General features: G+C 46.3%; 1 protein-coding gene across 1 annotated transcript in view; it reads right to left on the bottom strand.

Annotated features, from left to right (window-relative positions):
* Window positions 1-13,234, bottom strand: part of MDM1 (Mdm1 nuclear protein) — a 58,437-nt gene that overhangs the window by 6,791 nt on the left and 38,412 nt on the right. Inside the window, exons 13-14 of the mRNA XM_029597535.1 lie at window positions 7,430-7,676; window positions 6,649-6,711 (exon numbers count right to left, since the gene is read on the bottom strand). Coding sequence (XP_029453395.1) covers window positions 6,649-6,711; window positions 7,430-7,676 — 310 coding nt within the window. The remainder of the gene's footprint in view (window positions 1-6,648; window positions 6,712-7,429; window positions 7,677-13,234) is intronic.

The following is a 13,234-nucleotide window of genomic DNA, read 5'->3' as shown; positions in this document are numbered from 1 at the left end:
ATCCACTGTGACGCCTAGAGCTCTTTCTTGGGTGGTAGCACTTAATATGGAACCTAACATTGTATAACTATAGCATCTGCCATTTCAATGCCCAATTTTCCAGTCTCACAAGGTCTTCCTGCAATTTATCACAATCTGCTTGTGATTTAACTACTCTGAACAATTTTGTATCATCTGCAAATTTGATTACCTCACTTGTCGTATTTCTTTCCAGATCATTTATAAATATATTGAAAAGTAAGGGTCCCAATACAGATCCCTGAGGCACTCCACTGTCCACTCCCTTCCACTGAGAAAATTGTCCATTTAATCCTACTTTCTGTTTCCTGTCTTTTAGCCAGTTTGTAATCCATGAAAGGACATTGCCACTTATCCCATGACTTTTTACTTCTCCTAGAAGCCTCTCATGAGGAACTTTGTCAAACACCTTCTGAAAATCCAAGTATACTATATCTACCGGTTCACCTTTATCCACATGTTTATTAACTCCTTCAAAAAAGTGAAGCAGATTTGTGAGGCAAGACTTGCCTTGGGTAAAGTCATGCTGACTTTGTTCCATTAAACCATGTCTTTCTATATGTTCTGTGATTTTGATGTTTAGAACACTTTCCACTATTTTTCCTGGCACTGAAGTCAGGCTAACTGGTCTGTAGTTTCCCGGATCACCCCTGGAGCCCTTTTTAAATATTGGGGTTACATTAGCTACCCTCCAGTCTTCAGGTTCAATGGATGATTTTAATGGTAGTTTACAAATTTTTACTAATAGGTCTGAAATTTCATTTTTTAGTTCCTTCAGAACCCTGGGGTGTATACCATCTGGTCCAGGTGATTTACTACTCTTCAGTTTGTCAATCAGACCTGCCACAACTTCTAGGTTCACCAAATGAAGGGGATGTGTGTGCATGGCCCCTGGAGATGGCCATCATGATGGCTGGCCTAAGCAAGGGATGGGGAATATAAAATTGAGTTTAAATAACCTGAGAAACTGTGACTGATGGGTCAGGAGGGCAAACCCTGGTTCCAATTTAACTGAAATAATAAAGAAGCAGAGGAAAAAAATAAACAGATTTTGCTATTTTTCATCTTTCCTGTGGAAACTTTCCTTTTAAAGTTTCTACAGCAAATAGTTTTGCAAAAAGCTGAGTTGCTTACGGTATTCTCTGAGGACAGCAGGATGTCAATCCTCACAAATGGGTGACATCAATGGACGGAGCCCAGCATGAAAAACTTATGTGAAAGTTTCTAGAACTTTGACTAAGCCTCATTGAGCATGCTCACATATGCAACATGCCACTCAGCCACATGGGGTTTCCTCAGTCTTATATCATAGAATGCAGAAGAATAATGAAATAAAATAATGAAAAAATCCACATTGGAAAACCAATTCCGCAGGGTGATGGGTGGGTTTTGTGAGGACTGACATTCTGCTGTCCTCGGAGAACACCTGTAATAGGTAAGCAACTCTGCTTTCTCCAAGGTCAAACTTGATGGCAGTCCTTGCATATGGATAAATCCCTAGCTACAGGCTGCCTCTAACATAAAAGGGGACCAACAAAACACAAACAAGTGCCAACTGGCACAACAATAACTTGTAACTGGGGGGTGGCAACCTGAATAAAAATAATGGGCTCTAGGCAGGAACACAGTTGGGTTCTACCCCTAGCCAAACCTACTGTCGCAATGGCCATCCCTATCCAAACAATAATGCAATGTGAATGTGTGGAGAGAACACCACATCACAGCTCTGCAGATCCCTTCCACTGGAACTGCTTGCACGTGGGCAACAGACACTGCTATGGCTCTAACAAAATGAGCCTTGACATGGCCCTCAAGATGCAGTCCTGCCTGGGCATAACAGAAGGAAATGCAGTCTGCTAGCCAACTGGAAAGCATCTGCTTGGCAACGGTGATTCCCAACTTATTCCTATCAAAAGAAACAAAAAGTTGGGTGGACTGTATGTGCTTCTGTCCACACCAGATAGTAGATTAAGCCTTTTTTGCAGTCCAAACTGTACAGGGCCTGTTTGCTTTGGTGTGAATGGGATCTGGGAAAGAATGTCGGCAAGATGATGGAAGATGGATGTCTGACACCACCTTAGGGAAGAATTTAGGGTGCATACGTAAGACCATCCTGTCATGAAAAAACAAAGTGTAATGTGGATAAGTCACTAAGGCCTGGAGCTCACTGACCCTGAGTGCTGAAGTGACAACCATAAAAAACATGACCTTCCAGGTCAGGTACTTCAGGTCACAGGAGCACAGCGGCTCAAATGGAGCTTTCATCAGCTGAGCTAACGCCATGTTGAGGTCCCAAGACACAGCAGGAGGTCTTAGGGGAGGATTCAATTGAAGCAGGCCCTGTACAATTATAGGTTGTATCGAAATGGGCATACTATTGGTCTTCAAACCAGCTTCTGATAGGTGTAAAAGGTAGTCAAGCAGTTTTTGTGGGGAGCAGGAGAAAGGATCTAGGGCCTCCTCCACTTCAGTCTGTAGGACTTTCTAGTGGAATGCTTTCTGGAAGCTATCAGGACCAGAGATACATCCTCCAAGAGATCAAGTAGTTGCAGTCTATTCCATGAGCAACAAGGCCTGGAGGTTGGGATGGTGCAACCAGCCTTGATCCTGGGTGATAAGATCTGGGAAAGTCACCAGATCTGTCTTGGCCAAAGGGAGGCTATGAGGATCATAATCCTTTGGTCCTTACAAAGCTTCAAGAGAGTCTTTGCTACCAGTGGCGGGCGAAGGCTTCTGAGGTTGGTTTGCCGCATGTCCTGTACTGTGAGCAGAACTGAGGAGTCTTCCTGTTCCAAGGCGCTGTGAAGAGATTCACATCTGGGTTTCGCCAGAGCCGTAAGACCCAATTCGCGACCCCTTGCTCCAGAGACCATTGTGCGGTCTGAAGGCATGACTCAGTCTGTCCACTATTACATTCTCCGTTCCAGCCATGTACATGGCTGTGAATTCCATCTTATTGGAGAGGGCCAACGATCAGATGTGGATCGCTTCCTGACACAGGAGGTACGATCCCCTACCTCCCTGCTTGTTGACATACCACATTGCCATTTGGTTGTCTGTCTGTATCAGAACAATTTTGTTGGATAGCCCTCAGTGTGAACCTGATTGCCTGGAGCTCCAGGAAATTGATTTGATAGAGACATTCTTGGGCGGATCATAGACTCTGAGTGCTGAGCCCATCTACATGAGCTCCCCAGCCCAGGATGGATGCAGCCATGGTTAGGACAATTTGGGAGGGAGGACTTTGGAAGAACACCCCCTTTTCCATATTCAAAATTTCCCACCACCAGGATAAAGAATCCTAGAGGGACAGGCTTGTTGCCACTGCAACCTCAAGGTCCATTGGGCCTTTTGCAAGGGCAAACATGCCAAGGGAGTGACGTCTATTGTAGCGATCATATGGCCCAACAGCCTCAACATGTGCCATGCTGATGCCTGCTGGCTCTGATAAATCCCTACTGTGATGGTCATTAGGTTGACGCCCATTGCAGGGGAAGGAAGGCCTTTGCCTAAGCAGTGTCTACCAGGGCTCCAATTAAGTCCAATTGTGGTGACAAGCTGAAATGAAACTTGGGGTAGTTGACAATGAACCCTAGTATTTCCAGCACTCAGATGGCCGAGCACATGGACTTGTCAGCCCTGCCCGAGAGGTACTCTTGACCAGCCAATCGTCCAGATATGGGAAAAGATGAAATCCCAGTCTGTGAAGGGTGACCTGGCTATGTTCCCTGCAATCTAGTCAAAACTGTCACCGGAGTTGACTGAGGCACCAGCTGCAGCTTTGGAGCCCTCGGTTGCCTGGGATGGCTACGAGAGGCCTGATATTGACAGGAGTGAGGTGGCAGATGGAAAGACTTTCTGGGCCTAAACCTTGATGTGATCTTGTCTGAGGAGGACGCGTCCTGAGTGCCAGCGGAGAGCTGCTGGAATGTCGCATGATGGTCCTGGATCTGGGCCACTGTGTCCTTCACTTTATCTCCATAGAGATTCTCTCCTGTACATAACATGTCAGCAAGTCACTCCTGCAATTCCAGTATGAGATCCAAAGCCCGCAGCCATGCAAGCCTGCAGGCGCCGATTCCTGCTGCTGAGACCCTCAATGCCATTTTGAAAACATCATAGGTCGAACACACCCTATGTTTTCCGCACTACAGACCTTATTGCACAAGCATCTGGAGAATATCTTGCTGCCACTGAGGTAGTTGTTCGGCAAACTTCTGCACCTGCTTAAGTTGTTGAACTTGTACTGGCTCATATAGAGCTAGTAGGCCACTATGTGGACAATAAACATAGCTCCCTGGAACATCTTCCTCCCAAGAGATCCATCACTCATTAATCCTTCCCCAGGGGCACCGAAGAATGGGTCTCAGCGCGCTTGGCCTTCTTGAGAGCAGATCCGATGACCACAGATTGGTGGGGTAGCTGACGCTTGTCGAATCCAAGAGCCTTTTGGATGATATAAATTGTGCCACCTTCCTGTTAATGGGAGGCACTTTGGAGGAAGTGTTACAATATCCTCATCAGTAACTCTACAAGGATCTCGTGTACTGAGACTGCCACAATCTCCTTGGGAGACTCTACGTACTGGAGGACATCTAGCATTTTGTGATTGGTATCCTCTTCAGTCATCAACTGAAATGGGATGGCCTCAGTCATCACCCAAACAAAACCAGCAAAGAAGAGGTTCCCTAGTGGAGACTTCCTTTGAGGTTCCCTAGTGGAGACTTCCTTTGATTGTCTGAAGGTGATGGTTCTGAGGGGAGACCATCTGAAGTGTCATCGGAAGCCAAGGAGGATTCATCCCCCCAGGGGTCATAGGTGCCCTCATTTCTTCTGTCATCGACTGGTGACGTGGCCGTTGGCATTTGTCCCCTGGCCAGTGGTGTAGAAACCAGTTTGACTGGGCATTTTGGCCCAGGCTGCAGTGCCACTTCCGGTATCAGGGGAGAGGTTCCTCCTCCGAGGAACCAGGGACAATGACAGGATTGGCTGGTGGTGGTGCCGATGCCCTGCAGGACATCTATGCTGCCCCGGGAACTGACACCAGGGACTGGGTTGGTAACACACCAATAAGTGCGCAGGGATTCAAGCAGCGGCTCGAAACTGTGCCGGTGTCAGTGCTCCATTGCAGAGGGCTCACATCACCTTCTCCATTGTCAGCTGCATGTGCCGCTTCAATTCCTTCTCAAAAATTGCCGATGTCAGGTCAGGCTGGGACCCAGGAGATATAACCAGATTCTCTTCAGAACCAAGAGGAGCATCAGTGGTAGGCATCAGAACCTGTGGATACTGTGGCATACTCCTGGCTTCGATGGAGATCTGGCTCTCCTCGTCACGAGGTCGCTTCGGAGGCATTGCAGCAGAAGCTGGTACATCCCTGTGCACGGCACTGTGCATCAATGGCGATTGATGCCTATGCATCTTCAGCTTCCCTCAATGCTCAAATCAGTACTACCCTGGTGCAGAGGTAGAGTATGACAAACCCTACATTCTCGATCTGGAGGAGTCCAACAATGGCTGGTCTCTGGTATCCCTGTCAGTCAACAACCTCAATAGAACCGGTGGCCCTGCCAAATGCAATGGCTCAGTGTCCACTGGTGCAGCTCCAAGGTTCCTCAATGCCGAGGCAGATGGATTGGTCTTCTTCACCCCGAAGAGGCACTCCATTTTGTAGAGCTGGATCTTATGTCCCTTCATGGTCAACTTGTTGCAACCCTGGATGTCATGCGATGCCCCAAGGCAGAGGACACATAGACATGGTGTTTGTACACCTGGGGCATCTCTTAAAACCAGAAGTGGACATGTCATTGCAAAACACAAAAGGACACAAAATTGATGGCAGGCAGGCACAGAGTGGACTGCTGTCCTGGGGAACAACAACAAAAATAAACGTACCCAAAAACGTCCAGAAACCTATCTAGGATGCTAACGGGAGAACAAGGGGGACCCCACATCGACCGTGCAAGGAATATGAAAAAGGACTTGATGAAAAAACACTTTAAAACTGTGAAAAATCTTTGTAAAAAAGTTAAGGCTCACCTGACCACAGGATGCCAGGCTCTGCGGAAAAGAAGAGACTGAGGGGACCCTACGTTGTTGTGTGGTATATTGCATGCATGAGCATGCTCAATGAAGCTCAGTCAAAGTTGTAGAAACTTTGACATAAGTTTCCTATGCCGATGTCACCCATCCTGCTTGTCATCTGAGAATATGTACATTTTGCAGAACAATCATGTAACTATTTACAGAATGAACTTTTTACTTTTCACACAGCCTTATATACTACTTTGCAGAGGATGTGCTTCAATTGCTTCAGACAGCTAGATGTCACTCCCATAACAAAATCAATGAAGACCAATTATATCCATGAAACAGGTACTTTGTGACCTCGTGACAGCTGCTCTCATGTATTGAGGTGAATTTCTAGGAAAGTCTTAAATCCTCCCATTCTAAAGGGTTTGTTATGTGAACTTTTGTAATGCAGGGAGTACAGTTTTCTGAGTTACTAAATTTATATGAAATCTTATGCTTGTCTGCAGGTTTCCTTTTTAACAATCTGAAAACATATGAAATCTAAAAGTAACGAAAAATGAACAAACATTCAAGCTATAAAGGTAAAAGAAAAATTACCATCATCAACAGAGGCCATTCTGTGCAGTGGTAATTTGAAAGGGCCGGGGCTTCCAAAGTTTCCTATAACATAAGGGACACATTGTAAGGCAGAAAGGACAGCTTCAGGACATGCCAAGGCTGCGCTATCAGTCTCACAGTCACTTCACATGGAGAACGTGGCTTTGTAACCACATGGAGGCACAAGAAGTTACAAAGTAATAGCAAATCAAAAACAAGTAAAAAAAAAAAAAAAAAAAAAAGGTGTCACCACAGACTCTGGAGCTTTAAGAATAGAATTAAAGGAGACAGAGAGAGACACAGTGAGGCCGGGACATTCATTCTGGACAGGGTCTGAACTACAGAAAACAAATTCCATTTGTATTATGGAATGCAGAATACCAGCTACGTAATATGTGAAAATGTTACTATTGGAAGCCAAGATGGAAATGATATCCGACCTTATTAGGTGATTACTTAGTATCTGTTTTATGTAAGAGATTGTTAGGACTTGTTTTCTCACTCTGCAAAAGTGATTTATTAGCACAAGTGATTTTACTTATCAGGTTTTCCATTCAGTATTCTGTCTCTTAATGAGTGTTTGGCCAGTTTTCTTACAGCACTGCGTTTAGGGATCATTATTAATCTATTGAAGTGCAGGCTCAACATCTATCCAGAACACTGTGATAACATCAGATACTATTACTATTGCTCTCAGTAGTAATGTAGTAAATAATGCAACAATATAAGAGTTCCACTGCCATATTTCTGTAATTAACATAATTAAAAATAATATATCTACCATTATGCTGAAACTCTGGATCCCTCAGTGCCCCTTGGATGCGACAGGATGGGATCCAGTAGGGCGGAGTAGGGATGGAGGGCGAGTTCGACACACGGGTCCTCACTGGCTCTGGATGAGTTAGGATAGGAGAGGCCATGCTCCCAGAAGTGCGCGTTGCAGGCCACACATCCTCCCTCAAAGGCAAAGGATCCAGCGTTTTCAAACCGGCAGTCGGAGACGAGTCCACTGACTGATCATTTTCCTTCTGAAAGATAAAATTAGTAAAATATATCCTGAAGAACTTCTTCAAAGAACAGCAAAGAGGTCTCTCCCAAAAACCATATCAGGAGATGGATCCAAAATTTGCCCTGCATGCCTTCTATGTGACACAGAAGTTTCCTTGGCCAAAGACTATTTTCAACACACTGAAGGCTACTAAAGGATGAACTTACAGAGAACAGTAAGAAGAAAACCAATACAAAGACTGCAAACACAAATGTAGCCAGTTCCTGTCCATTTTAATTACAAATCACAACTGTCACAAACCTCACCCATGGAGGCAAGCTGTATTTTTCCAGTCTGCATCATTTAATCCTCAATTTCCTGGACTGGATTTATCACAATCAGATTATAACAGATCGACAAATCTGGATTTGTGATCACTGATTAGAATTTTATAGCCCATGGGGGTAATTTTCAAAAGGATTCACATAAAAGTTGCATATATTTTTGTAATTTTCAAAAGCCTGCTTACGTGTGTAAAACCCAGTTTTAAGCACATAAATCTTTTGAAAATTACCCCATGTCTAATTTTTCTTTTTTTAAAACTTATAAACTCTTATCAGTATAAAAATATGTAGTGCATATGGACAGGGATCTTTAGCAAAACATTACATTGCTTTTACAAAGTCAGAGACAACGTCAGCTGAACATACACTTTAACAGCCATTATGAAGTGCTCAAGAGAGGAAGCAATTAGCACACTTCCTTACAGTTACCACTCTATGCAGAAAAATGTGGCCAATGTCCTGATTCTATGAACAATAATATAAAAGGTATACTCTAAGCTAAACCCTTCCACCTCTAAATTTCTGGCATTCCCAAAAAATGCTGTATTTATCAGCTAAAGCCATCAAACTGAAATCCAATCAATATATTCAAATCATTCACAGCCAAGTCATGGTCATAAATGTAAGTAGAATGAAAAATTACTACTTACCTGATAATTTCCTTTTTTCTAATGAAGACAGGTTAATACACAACCAATGGGTTATGCACCTCTACCAGCAGATGAAGACAGAGCAAAGCTGATGCCATGGTATATATACCTCTGCTCCGACATCAGCCTGCCAGTATTCTCTGCAATAGCCGACTCTGGACAAACTGACAATACATGATCAGAGCCATTAACAGACAGCCACTCAAGCACTTAGCAATAGGAAACACTGAACTTAGCCAAAGAGTGTAACATCACTAATCTAGGGACTAAAACTGACTCTTACCAGTTATCCTGGAACGCAGCCACTCAGGATGACAACAGAACCATAAACCAACAGCCAAGGGCAGGAAGGTGGATTCATTTCCTTTTCTCTAATGAAGACAGGTTATCAGGTATTTGCCATTTCTCAGCATTCAGACAGGTTAATCCACAACCAGTGGGATGTACCAAAGCTACTCCCAAACACGGCAGGAGGCTGCCCACAGTCCAAACAGCACTGCAAGCACAGAGGTCACGTCCTCCCGGGCCTCCACATTCAGGCAGTAATACCTTGAAAAAGTGTGTAAGAAGGAGCATATCACAGCTTAGCAAATCTCAATGAGAGTCTACAATCAAAGCTCCGCCCATGATACTGCCTGAGCTCTGGTAGAATAAGCCCTAACCTGTTTAGGCAACGGCTATTCAGCATCTCCATACACGGCCATGATAATCTACTTAACCCAACGGGCTAACATAGCCCGCTATGCCAACTCATCCTGTTTACCTCCATCATAGAGAACAGGCAGGCAGTCAACCTTCCTGAGAAGTTTTAATAATCTCCAATACCACGGCAGATGACTTGACTTCCAGGGTCTAGCATTGGTAGGGAAACTGACTGATTCAAATGAAAATCTGAGACCACTTCTGGCAAAAAAGACGGAAAGTTCAGAGTTGAACTACTCCCCCCCCCCCCCCCCCGAGACATTCTCAGGAACTGTTCCCAGCAAAAAAAAAAAAAAGAGCCCACAGCTCAGACTCAACGCACGGAACAATTCACCACAAGAAGCACAGACTTCAAGACTCTAAACTTCAAGGAGAGGCTATGCAGAGGCTGAAAAGTGGAATTTGCCAAAATTCTCGAATCAGATTAAGGCTCCATGAGGGCACTGGCATCTGCAAGGGACAACGAAGAAGCCTCACTCCCTATAAAACTGGGCCACGTTTGGATGGGCCGACAAAGGTCCACCATTCGCCTGACCCTTGAAAACAGGCAAGAGCTATCACCTGCACCTTCAAGAATTTAAGGGACTCACTCTTAAGGGACCCAATCTGAGAGAATTCCAAAATGAGCAGGATCTTAACTGAGCGAGGAAGCTTGCCTCGTTCCTCACACCAAGCCTCAATACTCTCCAACCCGAATGAAATCTAAAGAAGGAAGAACTTTTGTGCTCAAAACAAGGTGAAAAACACAGCAGTGGAGATACCACACTTCAGCAGCCAAGCCCTTTCGAAGACCACATCAAAAGACAAAATCAAAATGGACCACTACAAATAATAAAGTCCCTGTGAACCGGTAAATGAAAAGGAGAGTCCGTCAGAAGCCTCTGCAAATCTGCATGCCACGATCTCCTGGGCTAATCTAGAACCACCATATTCTGTATATCCTTCAATCTTCCAAACACTCAAAGACAATACCGAAGCTTCTTTTCCGGCCACTTCTGCTTGATAGCGTCAGTGTCCAAGGACTTCGACTGAAGAAAGGGAGGAAACTTCACATTGAGCGATGTCACCAGTAAGTCTATAAACAGTAGGTCCCAGCGGTCCAGTATGAGATGGAATGCTTCACCCGACAATTCTCATTTTCCTGGATCCAGACTCTGTCTGCTGAAAAATCAGCTCTTACACTCTCTTTTCCACAATGTGGAAGGATAATTTTCCTGAAGATGTACTTCCGCCCATTCTAAGAGCTGGACTATTTCCTGTGACACTTACTGGCTCTTGGTGCCTTCCTGCTTATTGATGCACGCCACTATCATCGCAGCTTCTGACATTACTCGGAGCGCTTGACCCTGCCAGCAGGCAAGGAACCGCAAGCATGCCAACTGTTCGGCACATGCTTCCAGATTGATGTTCCAGCGAGACTTCTCTGCATTCCAGTGCCCCTGCGACATCAACTCCTGACAGTGAGCTTCCCAGCCCTGGAGGCTCACATCCATTGTATCAGTCAGTCCGGTGTTCGTGGGGAAGTGTCCTTCCTTAGATAATCCGTTTTCCACCATTACTGCATTTAGATGCTAGTCTTCCCCGGTAACGGAAGGTGTATCGAGAAGTCCTGACAGTGGACTACATCATGCCAGCAGTGTGCGCTGAGGAGGATGCGCCCTTGCCCCCGGAACCACTTCTAGAGTGGCTATCATCAACCAAACACCTGCAGGTAAGGCCATACCACCGGGATATTGCTTCTGCGCTATTTCTGAATGCGGCCTCCAGCAGGAATATCCTGTCTAGCTTCGTGTCAAAATGAACACCAAGACACTAGAGCATCTGAGACAGCTGTAACTTCCTCCTGGTCCAGTTCACCACCCAATCTAGAAATCGCAGTAAGGAAACCACTTTGCACAAGGCCTAAAGACTCTCTCCATGCCCTTGGCCCAAAATTATACAAACGTCTAGGTAGGCGTGAACCCTCTGAGAAAGGGCTTCTCAATAGGGTCAAAAACATTGGAAACCCCTAGCACGGCCCCTCATGCCAAAAGAGCGTGGCTCCAGCTTTTAATCTTCTGGTAAAGAGGAACTTGTGACTCACCCCACCTTTTGCATTTACTCTAACTCACTCCCAGAACCAAAAGTGATCCTTTAAGGACAATTTCATAAGATTATACTTTGAAATTGTAGGAGCCAACTAATCTCAGCCACAGCTGACACATGGCTGCTAGCACTAAAGTCACCTCTCTGGCAGAAAGAGGAACCAAAGCACAGCCCACATCTGCCAAAAAGGCGCGGGCCAGTTCCATCACTACCCTGGTATCCCAACCAATCTCATCGACTTCTTGAGATAGAAGCAAACAAGCATGAGCCACCAGGGACCTGCAAGAGGTTAACTGCAATTCATTGCCACTGCCTCAAGGCCTGTGTAAGGATAGCCTCAACTCTCCTATTCTGCACATTCTCCAATGCCGCTCCCCCTTCTGCAGGAAGGTTGTCTGCTTGGAGACTGCACACACCAACGCATCCACTTTTGGAAAACGCAACTTGCTCTCTCTCGCTGTCGGATCAATTAGTTTCCAGAGCGCCCCATTCAAGGCCAATCAAGGCACGTGAGGGTATCCACCAAGGGCCCCTTCAACCCTAATTCCTGGAGGACAAAGGGGATGAGGGGCTCCAACTCCTCCTTTTGGAACATACGCAGGGCCCTGGGATCGTCCCCTTCCAGGGGCGGGAGGATACCCTCGGAATCAGAAAGTGGGTTGGGGTCCAGGAGGACCGGGGCCACCGGGGTCAAGGGGGGGCACACCTGGGACCACCCGCACTCGAAGGGACCCCTGGGGCTCCGCAGCCGGGCCACCAGTCAACGGCGCGGAGCGAGGAATTTTTGCCGGGGGGGGGGGTGTCGGGGGGGCTCCCCCCTCCTCCTGCAAGCTAGCTAAGTAAGACTTGTGCATAATCAGCACAAATTCCGGAGAAAAACAGGTCCTGGAACTCCTGGTGGGGGAGGGGGGGGGTCAGGGACCACGACCTGGGGGGCCTCGGGGCTTAAATCGCGAGGAGGGCAGCCCACAAGAGAGGCAGGCTGCCGGTCGCGGCATAGCAGAAGTCGCCCTGAAGAGAAAAAAAATCTAAAAATAGAAATGATTGGCAGCCCGCCGGCAGGAGTGAAGCAGGGGAGGAACCTGCTGACTCCTGCCTGTCTGGCTGCTGGTTCAAGCCCCCTAAAAGCAAAAAATCAAAATTACAAAAAAAAATAATTTATAAGTGCTGTAAAGGTGAGAGATGAAATTTAAAAACTCTTCACCCCCCTTTTTTTTTTTTTTTTACTGAGCACAGCACTGGGCTCTGAGCCCCCTCGGCAGCCAGAGGAGGGGGAGACGAGAACTGGACCACCAGCCTCGGTCCCCACACCGGGAAGCACAGATGGACTCGGGCTACGCAGCGCACAAGGGGCAAAGCCCCCCTGAGTCCGGCAAGAGCTAGGAGACGGAATCGTCTCCTGTATGAAAAAAAGAAAGGAAAAGAAAAACAGCTAGGAACTAAGTACTTGCTTATTCCAAGGAAATAAAACTAGCCGGCTGAGAAGCCGAGATCAGGAGACCGAAGGGTGAGCTGATCCACCTGCTGGGAGACAGACAAATACTGAAGGGTTACAGGATGGGCTCTGTCCTCATATAGGGCACCTCTGCAGTTTTAGTCTGTCTCCACCTGCTGGACAGGAGGCTCAACCCAAGGTCTGGACTGATCCGGGTACGTACAGGGAAAAACGGGATTCTTCTTTGGCTCGTCATGGAATCAATACCCGGCACTTCCAGCATCGTCTGGGAGATCAGAGCCAGCGACTCCAAGCCCAGGGGAAGTTCTCTATCCTCCAGGGAGTAAGGATCTCCCTCGTCATTGATTCTTAAGGCCCATGA

This window comes from Rhinatrema bivittatum, chromosome 4, assembly GCF_901001135.1.
Source record: "Rhinatrema bivittatum chromosome 4, aRhiBiv1.1, whole genome shotgun sequence".
NCBI classification, from domain to species: domain Eukaryota; kingdom Metazoa; phylum Chordata; class Amphibia; order Gymnophiona; family Rhinatrematidae; genus Rhinatrema; species Rhinatrema bivittatum.
This window is presented reverse-complemented; position numbering and strand designations above follow the sequence as displayed.